The following is a 22889-nucleotide window of genomic DNA, read 5'->3' as shown; positions in this document are numbered from 1 at the left end:
TATCTATCTATCTATCTAATTTTTGTTGTTGTTTCTGTGTTTTGAGACAAGGTTTCTCTGTGTAACAGAGCCCTGGCTGCCCTAAAATTCACTTTATAGACCAGGTGGGACTTGAACTCACAAAGATCCGCCTGCCCCTGCCTCCTGAATGCTAGGATTAGAGAAATGTGCCACCATGCCCAGCTAATACCAAGTCCTTTCATATATACTCATTACCACTGAATAATCCACAATTTAGTCAGCATCACTAATCAAAAGATTGTACTGTACACCAACCAATATGCATGTTCACCACTGTGTCAGAGAGAGCAAGGGACTCTGGGAGTATCATCTGGCCTAGCAGGCATCTTACAGTTTAACTGCTGAGATGACAAGTCTAGGCATGGCAAATCACAAAAGAAAGACACTAAAGAGGAAAAGCACCAGGAGGAGGAATACTGGGACCAGGGAGGAGGTTAGTGAGAGCACAGTGGAGCCTCAGGACGAGGTCTAAGGATGAGACTCAAGACTAAGGAGCAGTGAGGAGGCGAGAGTTAGTAGAAAGTCTGTAGAACCTCAAGTCTGCTTGAGAATCTCTGTTGGTGTTCTCTGCCCCACTCAGAACACTCCTGCAAATGGCTTTTTTTCAACACTAACACAAGTTTGGAGATGTTTTTGAGATCTACAGATATAAGCAAAGCCACCCCCTCCACTTGCTTTCTTCTGTGGCAATACTCTGCAAAAGCAAGCCTAAGTCACACACCAAGGGCTGTCAGAGCAGAGCAAACCTCAGTGGCCTTTGTGAGGAGTTGTACGGGCATGAGCTCATCTGCACCACACTCTAAATACGGGAGAGCTGGCAGTCTGTGTGAGTCTGCCCGCAGCAGTACTCATAAATCAATAAGCATGGCGTGCTTTGGTAAGACATCTTCCATCCACTCTTAGGTCAGAGGCGCTGCCTGCACGTCTGGAAGGTTTTAGTAACTAGGTAACAGATCAAGAAAACACCACTGATTGTCTTAATGGGAGGATATTGACTATGGCAGCTTTGGTAACTGGTCCATTTGGGGTATTACTTCCTGTTACAACAGCAGCAAGGGAAATAACAACACAATCATCACCTCTATAATGATTTAGAGTCCACACAATGTGAATTTATAATGATTTAGAGTCCACGGTGAATTTATCTTAAACTGTACACAAGAAGATTCTGTGGTGCTGATCACTAAGACCCTTCAGAGCTGTACTGAAGAAGTGGAGAGCTGACTGGTTTAAATCCATCAGCCAGGACAAACCACACCCAGAGGCAAGTCATCAGAGAGAAGAGCAGGGTCCCACACAGAATGGGGGTTGTGTTTGTACTTCCATAGAAGCTCATTGATCCCTTCAAATGGATACCACTAACAACTTCTACCTTTAAAATGCAGGACCCACAGTGGTGAGAGGTATTGTTTTTTGCCTTCAGCTATTATTGACTGCTTTAGGGGGACATTCACAATCTTTTTGAAAACGGGAGAGAGAGTGAGATTTCAGTTAGTGTACTTGAATCCCTTCATGGTGGGAAGAGGGAACTGAAAGATTGCCCACAGGGTAGAAATGGCACTCAGATGTCATCTCTAACTGTAAGCAGAAATGTCATATAATAACAGCATTGTAGAAAGACACATACAGGGGCAATGGGAACAGATGTAAATGTAAGGACTGAGTGTCCAATTGGGGAAGAGTCCAGGGCCATGAGGCCAGCCTCACTCAACAGCAAGAAAGAACATGGACAGAGGAGCAAGGGGTGTCCCATCTTCCTTAAACGCTTTCTCCACAATCTGGTGTGGCAGACAGTACATCCTCTTACTGCCTTCAAGCCACAGGGAAACAAAACAAAAGAATCTCAAGTCTGAAAAACAAGAATATTTTCTCCATAGCATGTATTTAAAGTATGCTGGCTCAGGAGACAGCAGCAGGGCAGGGAAAGATGGGGCTTTCTGCATTGACCCAGAGGATCTGGGTAGGTGGAGGCAGTCCAAGCCTCAAGAGGAAGGATGTGGCCCAATGGCATCTTCCTTTCTGAGGCCTTTTCTGTTCCTGAAGCTAACCATGAATTATAGAATTATATACCATTCTTCTTAATAATGGGGGGGGGGGAGTTTGCTTATGCAATTAACTAAAGCAAAGATTTAAGATCTTCTATTTGAATGTTGACAAGACAGACATGTTTCTTTTTCTTGAAAGTCTGAATCCTCTAATGATCATAAATACAAATAAAAGGTTTCCCAGTCTGGAGAGATGACTCAGTGGTTAAGAGCACTGACTGCTCTTCCAGAGGTCCTGAGTTCAATTCCCAGGAACCACATGGTGGCTCGAAACCATGCGCAATGAGATTCAATGCCCTCTTCTGGTGTCTCTGAAGACAGCTACAGTGTACTCATATACATAAAATAAATAAGCCTTTAAAAATAGATTTTCCTTTAAAAATAAATTTACTATTCCCCGAGTAATAGTCCCTCACTGCACCAACACCACAGAGGGGCGGGCTGAATGTTGGGGAGCAGAGGTAGGAGGAGACAGAATTTCATACAGCATTTAGGAAGCTAACGTGTTCTTCAGAAAAGTGGCTTCTCTATATCATATTTCAGTGCAATTATGTTATCATCTGTTTAAAAAAATACAGACTTCTAGATCAATATAGGAATAAGATATTTCTAGATAACGAATGTGAAATTGGTCACCAGTTCCCTTCATAGGAAGGACACTTGTAATTGGTACGATGCCAGAGACAGTTACTTCTACATTTGCAGATCTTAAAAATTACATTCTTTTCATAATTATCTATTCAAAATTTATCTTCTAAAAGCAAACAACTCAGCCATATCAGGCATATACGCTGATACTGTAAGCTTTCTCTGAGAAAAAAATTATATAGTCTACCCCCACAAGCAAGGGGCTTACCTCACAGACTGAGATCTATCACCTCACACGATGGCGTGATTGTTTAGGCAGTCTTCCACAGACTGTTGTCATTTAGGAAGTCTGGGCTATCCCATAGTTATATAAATTGGACATACAATTTAACCATAAAGATTGGAGAAATGGAAACACCCTTCTTTAATCATTTCTATTTCACTAAAACAAAATGGGTTAGAAATGGAGGACCACTGCCCAGGCAGTAGCTACATGTCTTCTCTCACTGTAAGAGGAGACATCAGACAAGCTCATTTATTCTACTACACAATTCTTACCGCTGCTCAGTGTGCTGTCATGAATGGTCCTATTTGTTGCCATATTATTCAGAAGATACAAATTGAGGGAGGTTTTACTTTAATCTTTACACTGCTAAACACATTTACCCACAGTCCCAGTAGCATGCTCACTTGCCCATTTGCAAGTTATTGCAAGTTATCTGTGCAGTGGGAAAGCCTTCCTTGGTCAAGGCACAGCATAACAATCATGAAAACAAATGATGGTCAATCTCACTGTGGATGTGGCAGAAATATCATGGCATGAGAGAGCTGATTGAACCCAATACATGAAGAATGACACTGGAAAGTACCAAGTCCCCAGGAGCAAGAACACACTCTGTGCCAGTGAAAAGGGACTAAAAACTGATGGTGTGAGGGTAGGGGCTCTGATGGTGAAAACAGAAGGCTGAGGTCACTCATATCTCCCAGTAAAAAAAATCAGGCTAATACATGCATATTTTTCAAGGCACCAAGTTAGCCCACCACCCCTCGGTGGTATGACTACCATGCTCACTACTTGCATCGCTAATGTTGTTTCCAAGGGCTGAGACAGGTAAAATTCTAACAATATTATAAAATGACTGCAAACACTAGTGTTTTGGTTTTCGCCTTAACAATCACAAAGCAGTTCAGCCATCAAAGTGCACAATTTCTAATTTCAGGCATTGATCCAAGATTAGTAAGTACTTAAAATCGTACCTCAAAGTTGGTGGTCAATAAGTGTTTCACAATGATGGGGAGAATGAATAGATGTATAGAAGAAAGAAAAAAAGGCAAAAAAAAAAATCACCTAAGCATGAATGAATAAAAGAAGAACCACAGTTTGTGAAAGACCACATAGAATAAGTCAACATCTTGGCACACCGGGACAACTGTTGAAACCCCTTAAACTTCAAAACTGGAGGATACATACTGCAAAGATGATCCCCTCAGTTGCTGCAAGCAACTCACTGGAGGCAATACACTCACTTGAAAGGTAGCTGACAGCCTTTACAGCAACCCCATTTTTTGGCTTTCTTTTGTATTGTGGATGTGGTATTTGAATATACTATGAGTCTGTATACAAGTGCTAAAGCCCGAGGTCCAGAGCCCACTTTATTTTCTGAGATAGGGTCTCTTACTGAAACTGGATCAGGCTTCTCTGTCAGCCAGTGAACTCCAGGGATCCCGGTGTCTGACACCCCACTCCTACCCAGTGTTGGGGTTACATACAAGCACTACAGCGCCTGGTACTTTGTGCAGATAGTAGGAATTCAAGCTTGACTACTCTTGCTTGTGCATCAAGCCTTTTAATACTGAACTGTGTCCCCAGCCCTTGATTACTGTCCTAAAACAAGTAAATATTCATGACACTGATGCCTAAGGTTATCAAAAATTACATCCATTTTGTTTTTCCTTCAAAGCTGTTCAAGTAAGTCTGTAAATAAAAGCCTGGGATGTCTGCATCCTCTGACAGTTTAGCTAGACCATCTTAGGTTCTGACTTAAACAGATCCTTTTTCAAAGAGTCCTATCTTGTCTGGGCTTCTAATAAGCCAGTGATAAAAGATTTTCTTTCTTAAGATGAAAGAAAAATTTTGAATATTGTATTTTCAATCAGAGGTTGACAACATCCTGAATTTTAAAAGAAGCTGTAAGGCTCTCTGCCATTAGCTCCAAAGATTCCAGTAAGATTACATTACGCTGTTAAGATATTTTTCATCTCTTTTCACCATACAAGCCCTTTGAAGATATATCATCGCCCCCAGTTTAGTGTTTGTGCTTCATGAGTGTGTGAACAAGTGCTTCTATACCTGCTTCTTCTGCTTCTTCTTGGGAATTTTTTCTTCTGTTTGTTTTGTTCTATTCTAACATGTTAGCTTTTGTTTTATGATACAATTTTTAAATTATTATCCCACAGAAGCCTGTTTGCTTTCTAATAAGAGACAGAAAGGGGTGGATCTGAATTGGAAGGGTTTGGGGAGGAGCTGGAAGGATTAGAGGGAGGGGACATCATAATCAAAATATATTATGTTAGAAGAAAAAAAAATCTCAAGCTTGTCCAAAGTCAGACATTAGGTCAAGATGACATTAAAAGAACACCCTTTACTCCTAAGCTTGAAGAGAAAAACTCCATTTATCAAGGTTTTACACTCCGAGGATTAGAATGCGTGTTGGGAGTGGCATCCTTCTGGCTCTCTTAGAATCACAACGCACAGTTCTAGTCTTTAACTTACACTAGTTTTCTCAGCCCTTAAACACACTGAAGAGTTTTGGTTCTATAATCCTGCTTGCAGCGCTCCTAGTTATATGCATGAAAAAAGAAATAAAGAAATGGCGGGGGGCTACTCCAGCTCCTTCTCCAACCCAGTTTCAATGTCCACAGCAGAATGAGGTATGCAGACTCATTTCCCAAGACAAACATTTACTATGTCGCATGTTAAGATTGTTAGACTTACTGTGTAAGATAGCCTCAATAGCCAGGACATTATGAGCCTCTAACAGGAAGTGCAACGCTCTGAACATGCGTTTGGTTTTCCTTATGCATACTTCAGATTACAGCGCCGTGAGACCACATTTACTTTGCACTAGAGATTTATGCCTTTGGTGACTGTGTAAGCACCAAGGGTCTTCAACATTCAGGCACTAATAGGGAAGTGGCTTTACCTTCCCTGGCATTTAGTTGTCAATGTATTTTACCTAGTCAATCTCCTAAGCCCTGGTGTCCTTTTAAAGAAAGCGTCTTATTAGAAGTCAGACCAACTACCCAAAACCTTTAATGCTGACTAAGGTCACAGATGCTGATTGTCTAAAACAACTTTTTATATTACACAAGTTTTAGAGTTTTGCTGAAAGTGTTTGCAGTAAGTTTCCATCTGATCAACTTGCACTTTATGTTTTGTCTTGATAAGTCCTTTTATTTCTAGAATTCATAGAATCTCTTACATAGAAATTTTAATTCTTAAGAGTTCAATATTATGGGGAATTTTCAAAAGCCTATGTTTTTTGTTAAAGAAAGAAAACTTCTGAAGCTATTCAAATTAACCAGGACTGACTAATAAACTAGTAAAGCAGTCATTTTTTTTTTATTATATTCATCTGCCTTCTTTCCATCCCATAAAAATACACTCAGAATTCCTGTGTACTCATGAATGTTTGTATGAATATAAACACACACACCCTGTCACATTTACCCAAAAAAACCCAGCTGAGACATCTGTAATGAACTACGTGCTATGTAAGCATCTGTATTTACAAATACAGCACAAGGTGGATGGGGCAATGGTTGATCTCTCTGCATTCAATTTCTGATTGTTCATATTTGACCTTAATGGCAGTCTGCCACAGACTATCTCATCCACACTTCGTTGACCTACATGCAAAACGTAACTTTCTGCTTGTAAGAAATGAGATACGCCCAAAGCAAACAGAATTCGTAAGTTAATCACAACATTGAACTCTTCTTTCTGATTCCTAAAATGAATACTATGATTATGATTAATATAATTATCATATGATTATGATTGTATATAATCTCCAATGAACATTTTCTAAACAAAAAATATATCTCCTATGTGGGGCTTCATGACATAAATATATAAATAAAAGCCTAAAACTTTAATAATGTTCAAATATGATTCTATAGGCTCACACACGTACACTACTCAGTCTCATACTGTGCCACACTCATATGATTCTATAGGCTCACACACATGCACACTACTCAGTCTCATACTGTGTCACACTCATATGATTCTATAGGCTCACACATATGCACACTACTCGGTCTCATACTGTGTCACACTCATATGATTCTATAGGTTCACACACATGTACACTACTCGGTCTCATACTGTGTCATCTTCATTGATTACTTACGTTCCATGAAGTAGGGCCCAGGCTCAATTCGCCACACAATTTGTCCTTTTTGGGTTCCAGTCACACCCCTGTTTTTAGAATCCCAGAAGTTGGCTGGAGAATTCTCATCTGGTAAGAACCAAAGAGACACTTTTAGCTTAATTACAACCTGCCTTCTCTAAGCTCAAAGATCAACACAGGTTCTAAAATAAGCAGAAAAAAAGGTAAAGAAGGCAGAGCATCAGTGAACACTGTTTCTAATGACTACCTCCTAGCACATTATCAACCTGCATTTCTGCATTTGCATCTATTTGAGGAAACCAGATGTCTAACAGGGAAGATGATGGCACCTTTGGGTCTGGCCAGGGTATTACCAAAATATAATATTGCAATGAACCAAGTTGATTTACTGTAGCTTCAGTGATGGGCTGATTTGTAAAAAAAAAAAAAAAAAAAAAAAAAAAAGCTGAGGTAAACTTTCATTTATGAAATCTTTATCAAAAGTTGGAAAAGAATTCAACTGAGAGAATTCAACAGAACCCTTGGTGGGTGAACAAGAGACCTGCAGTCTGGAAGCTGAGCCAGGCCACAGTATGGCTTTGCGGGCACAGTGCTAAGCAGCTCCAGCCAATTCCTCATGTCTTCCATTCCAACTGCCTGCAGAGGCCAAAGGCAACAGAGCTAACGTAAGAACAGTACGAGACAGTGTTTCAAGTTTGGTACAGAAGAAAGATAGGTGTTCGAGTAGCCCAGAGAACAGGCCAGTGGACAACACTTCCCAGGGTTTCCTCATAGAAACTGCAATATTCCTCTCATGCTTAGGAAGCAGAGGTGATCCACTGCTCCTGGCTCTGCTCTACCACGCCTGCCTTAGCTGAAGGCCAAAGGGAGGCACAGTCTAGAACTTGTTCACATTATTCTAGCTTAAAACTTTTTCTTACCGATTGAAAAATATATGATAGTACTGGCTTTTAAAGTCACATATGCTGCTTCCTCCCATTATGATCAAAAATTAGAAATATACCTCTAAGAGTTGGGGAAAAAAACAGGCAGGATAAAGGAAAACCTTCAATAAAGAAGGGAGATGGAGAAATGATTCAAAGCACGAAGAAATAGTCCTAAGTAGAAAAAAGTCCTCTTCTGAACTTGAAATAGAAAACTGGTCAAAGTTGAAGGCTCATGAAGATTGCTGTTGGTGACTGTCTATGCTGGGCTGTCATTCAGGGTCCTAGAAGCCAGAACATTCTGAGTGAGCTGGTTTCTCCATGTCATTTATCACATTATAAGTCAATGAATCTTTAGTGTAGAAGGCCAAGAAAGGCCAAAGTTCCCAAGAATTGGAAGGCAGATGCCAGTTGTGATATCACCAGCTCTCCTACACAGTCAACAGACAACCTACTCCATCACAGAATGTGACCATGATGTCTACCTAGAATACACTCAGGCAATTACTACACATGGGACTTTAAAGGTATTCTATGGTACCTGGGGCTGACTGTATGCTGTCTGGTCACTGAACCTCTTTGCTAACATAATTCTAAGTTTATTCAAGGCAACAGTTGTGCCTGGTTAAAAATACTCAGTCTCCACTATCCTTTCCAGCTAAAGGAAGCCACATATGGCTAGTTCTGGCTAGGAAAATTTACATGGCAGTTCATTGGTGGGACCTACAGGAAGCTGAGAGTTTTCTCGTTTGACATGGGCTCACATCCCTCTGCAGTTCTCTTTAAAGAGAGCCACATATTAAGGGAACAGAGTGAGAAACCAGAAGCAGCTGTGACAGTTTGCTGAGTTCTGAAACCATCTGTATTTAGGCTTCTTGCTACCTAACAACTAGTAAGTCCCACTTGGCTAAGACACCGTGGTTATGTTTATCAACTGCAGATGAACATTATTTCTGGTGGTTACATACTCCATAAGACCAGATGTAACTTAGACTCATCATTCCTGGCATGCCCAGGAGTTATGGGCTTGTATCAGTGCTCTAGATGAGACAACAAGGGTAGCTGTTTCACAACTTCCCTTTGAACAATCAGAGGTGCTTAGATGGGGGAGAGAAATTCTCAAATTCTTGCAAACAAATTTACTTGAACACTTCCTTCCTTGGAAAACACACAGGGACAGGGAGTAGAGAATGTCTGCATGCACAAAATGTTTCTTTAAAATAATAATAAAAGTAGTCAGCAGCTGAGAGTGGTAGCACACCCTGTAATCCCAGCACTTGGGAAGCAGAGGCAAGAGGAAGTACATTTCAGGTTAGCCTGGTCTATGGAACAGTCCTGTTTTAAAAGAACAGCAGCAACAAAAACAACATAACAAGATGAGTGGCAAAGCACACTGGAAATTTCCAAAAAATGCTTTGGCCATTGCCTTGACTCCAGGAAGGTAGACGCACCAGCAACAATTTTGTTAAAACCAGAAGTGTCGGCATCACTCTGACTACAAGGTGTCTATGAGGAGGTTGTGCTTGTGCAAAAAGGTCTGTACTTCTGGTCTCACTTTTCTTCTTTCTCTTCTCAAACAATTAATTAAACTAAGCTAAGCACATGTTCCAGCACACAACATTGGCAAAGCGGCCTTCTGAGCGGCAGAGAGTGGTTGATCAGGAATAAAATGAGGAGACATATTCTAAAGGGGCAGGGACATAAAACAAGTGTGGGCATCTCTTGACCCAGTCACATTCATTGCAAGGTAGAAATACCAGCCTGAGGAGTATGAAGGAGGGACAAAAATCTAGAGGTATTCAATTCAGCCATTAGGTCAAGTGGAGAAGAAATCATGTTATGTCTGACTTTAATGGTTCATAGTTCATATAGACAACTCCATTTGGAGGCTAATAAATACATGAAAAACACATACCATCTTTCCCTGTTAGAGGAATGAAAATTAAAAGTATACTGAGAGCCCACCTCATCCCAGTCAGAATGACTTATCGCAAAAACATAGAGCAGATGATAGTGACGACGTAGGGAGAGGGGTGTTCATGGAAATGTAAATAATGGCAACCAGTATAGAAATCAGTATGGAGAGTTCTTAAAAATAGAATTACCGCTGTGCCACAGTGCTCCATACCCAAATATGGCTGGGAGAAAGCTGGTCACCCAGGGGTGCGGATAAACCTGTGAGCACAGGTAAGGCCACCACTTCTGCTCCAAAAGACCTCAGGGCACAAGAAGCAAGGAGTAGCCTGAAACAGACTCCTTCCCGTTTCCATCTGCGCCCAGAGCTAATCCTGGGCCACAGCTCTCCATGCCCAAATACGGTCAGGAAAGGGTTGGTCTCCCAGGAGTGCTGGCACACCTGTGAGCACAGGTGATACCACCACTTCAGCTCAAATTCCTGGCCCAAGAAGAACCAAACAGACTCATTAGGACACAAGAACAAAAAAAAAAAAAAAAAAAAAAAAAAAACATTGGGGACCAGGATCCTTCAGGTTTTCATCTTCGCCCTGGAGCTGACTCTGTGCTGCAGCTCTCAATACCCAAGTTCATCTTGGAGAGAACTGGCCTCCCAGGAGTACTGACACACAGGCTTGCAGGAGGGACAAGCCACAGGCAGAGATAGCAAGACCAGCAAACACCAGAGATAACGAGATGGCGAGAAGCAAGGGCAAGAACATAAGCAACAGAAACCAAAGAGGCTTGGCATCAGCAGAACCCAGTTCTCCCACCACAGCAAGCCATGGATACTCCAACACACCAAAGAAGGAAGACTCTGATTTAAAATCACATCTCATGACGATGATAGGGGACTTTAGGAAGGACATAAATGACTCCCTTAAAGAAATACAGGAGAACACAGGTAAACAGGTAGAAGCCCTTAAAGAGGAAACACAAAAATCCATCAACATAATCCACTATATAAACAAATTCAAGGAAAAAACCCCACATGATCATTTCATTAGATGCCGAGAAAGCATTTGACAAAATCCAACACCCTTCCATGGTAAAAGTCTTGGAAAGATCAGGAATTCAAGGCCCATACCTAAACATAGTAAAAGCAATATACAGCAAGCCAGTAGCCAACATCAAACTAAATGGAGAGAAACTTGAAGCAATCCCATTAAAATCAGGGACTAGACAAGGTTGCCCACCCTCTCCCTACCTATTCAATATAGTACTCAAAGTCCTAGCTAGAGCAATTAGAAAACAAAAGGAGGTCAAAGGGATACAAATAGGAAAGGAAGAAGTCCCTTCTGGTCTGGGCCCAAGCACAGAGCAGATCCCTCTCTGCTCTGCACCCAGTCTCACAGAACTCAGAGGTAGTGGGCCTCACAGGAGCTCTAACCTGGGCAGTATCTTAGGTAAGGAGACAGCAATACCCGCCTCAAACAGGGAGTAACTGGGACCCACTAGGACCCAGAAATTCACTCCTGGCCTGGAGCAGTGGTTCCTTCCTGTCTGTGCCTGAGCACTGAGCGGATCTTGGGCCCCATCTCTAACCCCATTAGTAACACCCACCCCAAACAGTTCTGATACAACCAAGATAATACAGGGCAGGTAGCACTAAGGAGATCCAGATGGTGAAAGGCAAGTGCAAGAACATAAGCATCAGCAACCCAGGGTACTTGGCATCATTAGAACCTAGTTCTCCCACACAAGAAAGTCCTGAATTTTCCATATTACTAGGAAAGCAAGATTCAGATTTAATATCACTTCTAATGAGGATGTTAGAGGACTTTAAGAAGGACATAAATAACACTCAAAAATTTGAGGAGAGCACAGGTAAACAGGTAGAAGCCCTTAAAGAGGAAACACAAAAATCCCTTAAAGAATTACAAGAAAACAGAACCAAACAGGTGAAGGAATTGAACAAAACCATCTAGGACATAAAAATGGAAGTAGAAGCAATAAAGAAATCACAAAGAGAGTCTATCCTGGAGATAGAAAACCTAGGAAAGAAATCAGGAGTCATAGATGCAAGCATTACCAACAGAATACAAGGGATAGAAGAGAGAATCTCAGGTACAGAAGATACCATAGAAAATATTGACATAACTGTCAAAGAAAATGCAAAATGCAAAATGTAAAATGTTCTTAACACAAAACATCCAGGAAATCCAGGACACAATGAGAAGACCAAACCTAAGGATGATAGGTATAGATGAGAGTGAAGATTCCCAACTTAAAGGGCCAATAAATATTTTCAACAAAATTATAGAAGAAAACATCCCTATCCTAAAGAATGAGATGCCCATAAACATACAAGAAGCCTATAGAACGCCAAATAGACTAGACCAGAAGAGAAATACCTCCCATCACATAATAATCAAAACACCAAGTATACAAAATAAAGAAAGAATATTAAATGCAGTAAGGGAAAAAGGCTAAGTAACATATAAAGGCTGATCTATCAGAATTGCACCAGACTTCTCACCAGATACTATAAAAGCTAGAAGATTCTGGACAGATGTCATATAGACCCTAAGAGATCACAAATGCCAGCCCAGTCTACTATACCCAGCAAAACTCTCAATTACCACAGATGGAGAAACCAAGATATTCCGCGACAAAACCAAATTTACACAGTATCTTTCCACAAACCCAGAACTACAAAGGATAATAGTGGGAAAGCTCCAATATAAGGAGTGAAATTATACCCTAGAAAGAGCAAGAAAGTAATCCTCTTCCAACAAATCCAAAAGAAGATAGCCACACAAAGATAATTCCACCTCTAATAACAAAAATAACAGGAAGCAACAATCACTGTTCCTTAATATCTCTTAACATCAATGGACTCAATTCTCCAATTAAAAGACATAGGCTAATAGACTGGATATGTAAACAGGACCCAGCATTTTGCTGCATACAGGAAACCTGCCTCAGTGACAAAGACAGACTTTACCTTAGAGTAAAAGGCTGGAAAACAAATTTTCAAGCAAATGGTCCTAAGAAACAAGCTGGAGTAGACATTATAAAATCTCCAGCCTGAGAACACAAAGGGAGGGACTCATGGCTCCACCTGTATAGGTAGTTGAGGGTGGCCTTGCCAGGCATCATTGTAAGTGGACAGCCTTGGTACCTGAAAGTTTGGATTCCCTAGTGTTGGGGAATTTGAGAGCAGGGAGGTGGGAATGGGAGGATGGTGGAAGCACACCCTCATAGAAATTCCCAGAATTATATGGATTAGAAATGACAGAGGCAGGCTGCCAGAAGACTAGATTCCAGAATTCAAACAAAAAATTATCTTGACACTAAAATTTGTTTTGAGAATTGTATATTGCAGAATACACAGCCTTGGTGTATCTAGTCATCAAGCAAGCTGAGAAGACCTGCTCGAACCTCTGATGCCCTGGAATGCCAGCTGGATGCAGTGAAGACAAAGAGTCAGAGGCTTATCAATTTACTCTTACCCCCCCTCCCACCCCCTCTTCTACTATCTCAATGCTCGTAATCAGCTTGAAGAAGTTAATGAAGAGTCGGCGCCCCTATTCCCTGGGCTTGGGGACTAAGGTCATTAATACTGGGCTGTCTTTCTAGGGAAAAATAGTTGTTTTGTTGGAACAGGGAGGATTAGCTAGGATTTATTGCATAGCCATAACCTATTGGTAGAAATATGTATAATTGTTATTAAGGTGAAGTTATAATTTCTTAAATGGTACAAAATTTACTTTGATTTCAAATTTAAGGTTTTTATGGTACGAGTTTCTTATTGATATAAAAGTGAGATGAATATTGTTACTCTCATAGGCATTGTGCCTATATAACACATTTAGGAATACAAGGCTTAGACCCAATTCTTTAACTTTTCTAACTGATTTGAGATGGTTAGCCTGTAAGTTAAGGGCCTATAGCAAATTCATGGCTCCGAGTTTATTGTTAGGGTGTTTTCTATATTTTATTTAGAAATAGCTGAGAGGAGTTAACAGACAACAGTCCAGATTGCTTTACATGGATAGTTGGTTTTCAAAACGTCAGAAGTCTACAGAATTGATGTTACAAACATTTTTGTATTAATGTTCATTGTGATTAGAGACCTGTCTGCTCCTGACAGCTTCCTGTCTTGGATTCTAAGAAGAAATTGAGCATCTTTGGAGTTACTCCAGTTGTGGTGAGACAGCCACTAGGCAAGAATTGCCTCTTATCATCTACAGAAAAATTACTGTCCAGAAAATGACACACTTGTGGAATAGTCAACTGATTATATCTGCCAAGATAGAGTAATCAGCCCTTAATAATTCTGCATCACTAGGTCTGTCAGATGATCCTGGGCCAGAAGGCTGAAGATCGGATGCTCCAACGTTTTGTAGTATAGGGACTGTCCAGGTGTTCAACAGTCTCTATAAATTGGCTAAGTTTTAGAAGCTATGCTTTGTGCTTCTCATAATTTCAGTTAACTCAGTCATTCTGGATTTCTGATGGGGTTGAAGACTTATAGTCTCATAGCCAATCCCAGCTATTTACTTTGAGAGAAAAGATTTAAGAGGATGGTTTTCAGCTGACATTCATTCTAAAGCCAAGAAAAAAAGCCAGTTTCAGCACTAAGGCTTTTATTTAGGAGAGATGACAGAGGTTCTGATTAGTCAACAAAATGATGGACTGGGTATTAGGTCTATCTTGTACCTTACTGACCCAAATTGGTATAGTTATGCTCTAATTGTATTTTGAGAAAAAAGTTTTATTTTTTTATTTTTAATAAGAAGTGTGATATGTAGGAGGAGCTAAGGTGGGAGGAGTAAGGAGAGGAAGAGGAGGAGTAAGGAGAGGAGGAGGAGAAGGAGATGAGAGAGAGAGAGAGACAGAGAGAGAGACAGAGAGAGAGACAGAGACAGAGACAGAGGAACATGGAGGCTGATGTTCACATGTCTCCACCAGTCAAAGATAGTTGGTATATCTAGGTTGGGTATTGGGTTACACTTCTGATTGTATGGGCATCTTGTTATTGAGCATTACCAAACTTATAAAGCCTTTGATCAACATTAAAAAATGTATAAAAACAAAAAGGAGAAGGGGGGATGGGATAGGGGTTTTCTAGGAAGGGGAAATGGGGAAAGGGGATGGAATCTGTAATGTAAATAAAATATCTAATAAAAAAATTATAAAAAACCCAAAAAAGGAAGGGAAGAAGTCAAAATGTCAATATTTGCAGATGATATGATCGTGACCCCAAAAATTCCACCAGAGAACTCCTAAACCTGATAAACAACTTCAACAAAGTGGTTGGATATAAAATTAACTCAAACAAATCAGTAGTCTTCCTCTACTCGAAGGGATAAACAGGCTGAGAAAGAAATTAGGGAAATGACACCCTTCACAATAGTCACAAATAATAGAAAATAACTTGGTGTGACTCTAAACAAGCAAGTGAAAGATCTGTGTGACAAGAACTTCAAGTCTCTGAAGAAAGAAATTGAAGAAGACCTCAGAAGATGGAAAGATCTCCCATGCTCATGGACTGGAAGAATTAATGTGGTAAAAATGGCCATCTGACCAAAAGCAACCTACAGATTCAAAGCAATCATCATCAAAATTCCAACACAATTCTTCACAGACATGAAAAGAGCAATTATCAATTTCATATGGAAAAACCCAGTAGAGCAAAAACAATTCTTAATAATAAAAGAATTTTGGGGAAAACCACCATCCCTGACTTCAAGCTGTACTACAGAGCAATAGTGATAAAAACCACATGGATTTGGAACAGAGACAGACAGGTTGATCAATGGAATAGAATCAAAGACCCAGACATAAACCCACACACTTATGGACACTTGATCTTTGATAAAGAAGCCAAAACATACAATGGAAAGAAGAAAGCATCTTGTATATATGGTGCTGGTCTAATTGGCTGTCTGTATGTAGAAAAATGAAAACAGGCCCATATTTATCACCTTGTACAAAAATCAAGTCCAACTAGATCAAGAACCTCAACATAAAATCAGATACACTGAAACTAGTAGAGAAAGTAGGAAAGAACCTCAAACTCATTGGCACAGGGGGAAAGTTCCTGAACAGAACTCCAATGGCTCAGCCTATAAGATCAAGATAAATGGGACCTCATGAAACTGAAAAGCTTCTATGAGGCAAAAGACACAGTCAATAGGACAAATGGGCAGCCCACAGATTGGGAAAAAAATCTTCACTACCCCCACATCTGATAGAGGGCTAATATCTGAAATATATAAAGAACCCAAGAAGCTAACTTCCAGAAATCCAAATAACCCAATTAAAAAATGGGGAACACAGCTAAGCAGAGAATTCACAGCAGAGGAATCTTGAATGGCCAAGAAGCATCCAAAGAAATGTTCAAAGTCCATAGTCATTAGGGAAATGCAAATCAAAACCCAGAGATTCCACGTTATACCAATCAGAATTGCTAAGATAAAAAACTCAGGTGACAACACATGCTAGCAAGGATGTGGAGAAAGAGGAACACTTCTCCATTGCTGCTGGCATTGTAAACTGGCACAACCACTCTAAAAATCAATCTTGCAGTTCCTCAGAAAACTGGAAATAGATCTACCTGAAGACCCAGCTTTGTAGATCAGGCTGGTCTTGAACTCACAGAGATTCGCCTGCCTCTGCCTCCCAAGTGCTGGGATTAAAGACATGTGACATCATGCCTGGCTCTATTTCTTTTTATGTTTTATCTATTTAACTTTTATTTTTCAGCGAAGGTGATCATCTTTAAATCCAGAGCCCTCTGCACACCAAAATAGTATTCAATGACTGAAATACACACACTGACCACTTCATGATTCTCAACAAATACAAATCCCCTGTTATCTAGGAGCAGCTAGTCTCAAGCATAAATGTAAAGTCCCCAAAATAAAACCAGTTCATAATAATTTTGCTTTGGTCTCCACATTCTCTACCATGACCATCACACCTACCACGATAACTAGCAGAGACCTGGCAGGCCAATACTGTGCATGTCCGGCTAAAGGACACCCAGCATGACTCATCCTTTACTCTGCTCCAAGAGGACAAGTTGGAACTAGCCCCTCAGATTATATTTTGCACATGTTAACATCTTTGTTTACGTTGTAATCAGTTACATCCTTGTCTGAGAATGCTTTTACAGTGATAGTTTCCTTGTTCAGATCTTTTTTCTATTTACTATTTAACTATTTACATTTTTGAGAAATATATCTTATCCTGGTTTAGAAAAACTCTTTTTAACCTTCACTTTCTAGCCATATTATGATTCAGCCTTTAAAAGATATCCTTAACCCAACTGAGGTCAGGGAACCCTATGGAAGAGTTAGGGGAAGGAATGAAGAAACTGAAGGGGTTGGAAACCCCATAGGAAGACCAACAGTGTCAACTAATCTGGACCCCTGGGAGCTCCCAGAGACTAAGCCACCAACCAAAGATCATACAAGGGCTGGTCCAAGGCCCCTGGTACACATATAGCAGAGAACTGCCTTGCCTGGCTTTAGTGGGAGAGGATGAGCCTAATACTGTAGGAACTTGATGCCCTAGGGAAGGGGGATACCTGGGGCAGGGGAGCATCCTCTCAGAGATGAAGGAAAGGGGCATGGGGTGAAGAAGTCTCAGAGGGGGCTACATTTGGGATGTAAATAAATTAAATAATTAATTTTAAAAATTAATAAAAAAGAATAGCAACCAAGTATAAGGAATTACAAATTTTCTCTAAGTATAACACAGAGGAATTAAAAATCCATTTCCCTCTATGATCAAGTAAAAATACCCCTAGTCTTCAGAACACACTACAGGTTGTTCCATTTATAGTTGGCCATGTTTCTTGTCCATCTCTCTTAAGGGTAATTCCAAATCTATCTGACTCTCCCCACATTCTCTGTCTAGCCTCTCTCTAACTTACAGTACAGAGCCATGGTTGCCATAGCACCCAAATGATGGAAGACATAAGGCCTCATCACCCTTGCCTTTTCAAGATCCACTTTATGATCTCTTGATACTCATGAATGCTGGTTGCCTTCTTGTTCAAAGTTCTACTCCCTTCAACAACAGTGTTGTTGATCCAGTTCCCCATGATCCATTGCCTTCTCACCTTAACCTTTAACCTTTCCTCGTCAACCCAGAAACATGCCAGCTTCTAAGATGTTGCCTTGCTTTTTGCCTTCCCGGTTTCCTTTCAGATTGTTTTGCTACCATGAATAAAATTTCTGCATTTGTCTCGGACCATACACTGCCTCTCTAGGAAAGAATCTAGAGCATGAAACAGAAAGACTAAGGAGTTGAGATTTTATTAATTAACCTACATGTAATTGTAGAGAATAGTTTTCTCATTTCATTCTCAAAATACAAAGAAAACCTAAAATAAAAGAGTGATAGGCATAAAATTATTTATAAAAGATTAATTTCTCCTATACATAAGCTTTGGATTTACAGAAAACCTACAATAAATTCTCTTTTACCAAAATGACATGTAGGATATATTACCAGGCATATTAAACATATCAAAATACATTTTGGATTTTGAAATGTTTCTGTATCTACATAAGTATCTCTAATTGCACCCCAGAAATTTGCAATTCTAGAAATAATGTAAAAACAAACAGGCAAAATCTCTTCAAAAACCCCAGTACAATGCTAACCAACCAAGGGTAGTCAAAAACAGACAAGAAATTTACATAGGAAGATGCCAGTAATAGTATATGTCAGTCAAATGAAAAGCCCCTGCCTAAAACTTTCCATTTACTTCAAAGTAATTCTATCTCCTCTCTGTATTTTTGAAAAAAAAAAAAGATATAAATAAACATAAGATGAGTTTCAATTTTCTCTTGAACACAAATTGAAAACAACTGTGCCTCGACCGTGGATCACAAGGCAGCAAGCTTAGTTGTGGCTACATTCGTGAACTGGAGACAGTCAATCTTGTGTTTGAGATCTGAATGAAAATTGTTCAGATTCTGGGCAAGGCACACTCTTCCAACGGAGACTGCAGAACTGTAAGCAGGGGTGATTTACAGCACATCGTAGGGGGTTACTGAACTCTCATTCCAACACTGAAGACTCCAACTATAATGCAGATTTGAAGCATACTGCAGGGGTGAGAGGAGGTCTTCACCACTAAATTTACCAAATAGACCATCAATTTCATTAGGTCTTTTGAAAAACCACCATCAAAATTCAAGAAAACTAGCATTTTAAAAAACACAGTTGCCCTGAGTACCCAATTTGTTACATCAAAACCCTCTCTGGATGGAAAAAAAAAAAAAAAAAAAGAATGTATCAGTATCAGGCATGATTGGATACAGCAGTGGTCCCACTGAAATTTTACACATTAGTAAGGATTGCTAGAGATTGGTTCTAATGCTTTGACTCAATCAAGAATCTGTGTGTCCAAATGCTAAAGGTCCTTGTCCCCAATTTGTTTTTGATTGATCAATAAAGATGTCAGCAGCTAATGTCTGGCAAAGGGCGATGGGGCAGGAGCTGCAAGGACTAGGATGCAGTGAGGAGGAGAAGGAGAAATCACATGTAGTGGTGGGATACAGATGGATGTAGGAGCTGCAGGAGATAAAGCCAACAGCCATGTGAGATTCTGGGTAAGTGGCCACTGGCCACTTCCCCAATTAAGCCTAGAGTAGCAGGCAGAGGATTAGTGCCCAGCCGTTGAGCTAGATGGCATAATAAAAATAAGCTAGTGTGTGTGTGTGTGTGTGTGTGTGTGTGTGTGTGTGTGTGTGTGTTGCATTCACAGATCCAAACATTCCCTGGTTGGGTGGCTGGAAACATGGCCGCCAGGAGCATAAAGCCGGGTAGCTAAAAACTCACTCTACAAGGGTAGCCTTAGAGCTACTTGTATGGACACTTTGCATGCCAGAACAACCTTCTGAGGAAAATAAACTGGTAAGAAAGGACAGTGGTACATCATACAACAAAACAGTAACAGAAGTGTAGGTGGGGGTAGAGGGAGGGAGGAGAAGGCTAATTAAGAAGAGCTCATCAGTGATAATAAAAACTGCATGGTATTGGCATAAAAACAGACAGTGGGATAGAACTGAAGACCCAGAAATAAACCCACACACCTATGGACACTTGACATTTGATGACGAAGCCAAAACCATACAATGGAAAAACAAAAGCATCTTCAACAAATGATGCAGGCCTAACTGGATCCCTGCATGTAGAAGAATGCAAATAGTTCCATATTTGTTACTCTGCATACAACTCAAGTCCAAGTGGATCAAAGACATCAACATAAAACCAGATACACTATATCCAATAGACGAGAACGTAGGAAATAGCTTTGAACTCATTGGCACAGAAGGCAACTTCCTGGACAGCATACTAATGGCTGTAAGACCAACACTTGATAAATGGGACTTCATGAAACTGAAAAGCTTTCGCAAGGCTAAGGCCGCTGTCAATAGGACAACATGACAACCTACAGAATGGGAAAAGATCCTCACCAACTCTACATTTGACAGAGGGCTAATATCCAAATTATATAAAGAACTCAAGAAAGACATCAACAAACCAAATAAACCAATCAAAAAATGGGGCACAGAGCTAAACAGAATTCTCAACAGAGGAATTTTGAGTGGCAGAGAAACACTTAAAGAAATGTTCAATGTCCTTAGTCATCAGGGAAATGCTAATCAAAACAACTCTGAGATTCTATCTTACACCAGTCAGAACAGCTAAGATCAAAAACTCCAGGGACAGCACATGCTGATAAGGATGAAGAGCAAGGGAAACACATCTCCACTGCTGATGGAATTGTAAACTTGTACAACCACTTTGGAAATCAATTTGGCAGTTTCTCAGAAAATTGGGAATAGTTCTACCTCAAGATCCAACTATACCATCCCTGGGCATATACCCAAAAGACACCCCACTATATCACAGGGACACTTGCTCAACTATGTTCAGAGCAGATTTATTCTTAATAGCCAGAAACTGGAAACAACCTAGATATCCCACAACTGAAGGACAGATAGAGAAAATATGGCTCATTTACACAATGGAATGCTATTCAGCTATTCAAAACAAAGACATCATGAAATTTACAGGATGGAACTTGAGAATATCATCCTGAGTGAGGTAATACAGACCCAGAAAGACATTATGGTATGTATTCACTTATAAGCAGACATTAGCCATGAAGTACAGGATAACCAAGCTACAATCTACAGACCCAAAGAAACTGGGTAATGAGGGGCCCAAGGAAGGATGTGTGAATCTCATTCAGAAGGGGAAACAAAATAGTCATCAGAGATGGTTGGAGAGAGAAAACTGTGTGAGAGAGGTTTGGAGACATTGATCAGGTGTAGAGAGGGAGGGTAGGGTTGGAGAGAGCTGAGAATGAGAATAAAAAAAATCGGTGGAGGGCATCTCTGGGACCAGCTAGAAATCTGGGATGGAAGAGGCTACAGGAAATCTATGGTGGTGACCTTACCTATCAGTAGGGGGTATAGAGACTGAAGCGGCCACCCCATGTAGCCAGGCAGGACTTCCAGTGGAAGAAGTTGGGTATCAACCCACCTACAAAACCTTCAACCCAAATTTTGTCCTGCTTACAAAAAGCACAGGGATAAAGATGGAGCAGAGACTGGGGTATCAACCAACCAATGACTGACCCAACTTGAGACCCATCCCATGGGAGAGAGCCAACCCCTGACACTATTAATGATACTCTGCTATGTTTGCAGACAGGAACCTAGTATAATTGTCTCCTGAGAGACTTCATCCAGCAGTAGATGGAAACAGATGCAGAGACCCACAACCAAACATCAGGCAGAGCTCAGGAGTCTAGTAGAAGAGTGGGGGATGGATTAAGAGAGCCAAGGGGTCCAGAACACCACAAGAAGATACAGTCAACTAACCTGGACCCATGGAGATTCATGGAGACTGAACAACCAACCAAAGATGATACAGGAGCAAGACCTAGACCCCTGCCCCACATTTGTAGACGAAGTGCAGCTTGGTCTCCATGTGGGTCCCATAACAATTGGAGCAGAGTCTCTGACTCTGTTGCCTGCCCTTGGACCATCTTCTCCTACCTGAACTTCCTGGTTGGGCCTCAGTGGGAGAGGAATCACTTAGTCCTGATGTGACTAGATGTCCCAGGGTGGGGTGATACAGAGGGGGCCAGGGTAATGATGGGAGGGATTTGCAAGGGTGGGACTGGGTGGAGAAAAAAGAGGTGGGCTGCGATTGAGATGTAACGTGAATAAAAACATATGAGGAAAAAACAAAAAAGAGGAGCTAATGAAGAGACTGCAAACTCTGGGCTTGGAGACATCTGTGCACTAAAACGGACTGTGGTGGTGGTAGTGGTGGCACTGGAAAGACAGTTCAGTGATTAAGGACCTGGGTTTGATTCCCAGCACCAACATGACACCTCACAACTGTCTAAAACTCCAGTTCCAGGCAGTCTAACTCTTCTGGTGTTTTCAGGAAACAGAAATGCATATGTTGCATATATACACATATAGTAAAAACACCCATCCATATACATAAAATCAAAATAAATCAGTTCAGTCAGTCAGTCTGTCATTGTCATCGTTGTCATCGTCATCATCATCATCATCATCATCATCATCATCAAGGCTGACTGCTGGAGAGCACTGCTTGCTATTCAGAATGGGCACTGTGCCCTTCCCCCTTTACTTCTAGTGTCACCTGGTCTGGAGGAGATGCTTCATTGCTATTTCCTGTACAGAACATCATCCATAATTGAGGGAAGCACATGAAGAAAATTAAATGCTTCAGTAGATCCATGCTGGGGAACAGAGCCAAGTCCTAACCACTGCCAGCCAGAACACACGTAATTCCAGACATTCAGGGCAGAGGCAAGAACTGACAAGTAACTTCCTATACAAAATGTGCATCTTAAACTAGTCCATCAAATGATTACTTTGACAAGGAAGGATATCACTGACAGATCAGTGCTAAGATACATCTGG

General features: G+C 40.7%; 1 protein-coding gene across 4 annotated transcripts in view; it reads right to left on the bottom strand.

Moving 5' to 3' along the window:
- The window catches only part of Hecw2 (HECT, C2 and WW domain containing E3 ubiquitin protein ligase 2), a 358088-nt gene that overhangs the window by 132479 nt on the left and 202720 nt on the right, over positions 1-22889 (bottom strand). For all 4 annotated transcript variants that reach the window (XM_076931910.1, XM_076931912.1, XM_076931911.1 and 1 more), the window contains one exon: positions 7070-7177. In XM_076931910.1, the coding sequence (XP_076788025.1) occupies positions 7070-7177 (108 nt within the window). The remainder of the gene's footprint in view (positions 1-7069; positions 7178-22889) is intronic.

The sequence above is a fragment of the Arvicanthis niloticus genome, chromosome 3, assembly GCF_011762505.2.
Source record: "Arvicanthis niloticus isolate mArvNil1 chromosome 3, mArvNil1.pat.X, whole genome shotgun sequence".
NCBI lineage: Eukaryota > Metazoa > Chordata > Mammalia > Rodentia > Muridae > Arvicanthis > Arvicanthis niloticus.
Note: the sequence above shows the minus strand (reverse complement) of the source record. Positions and strands in the feature narration are given on the sequence as shown.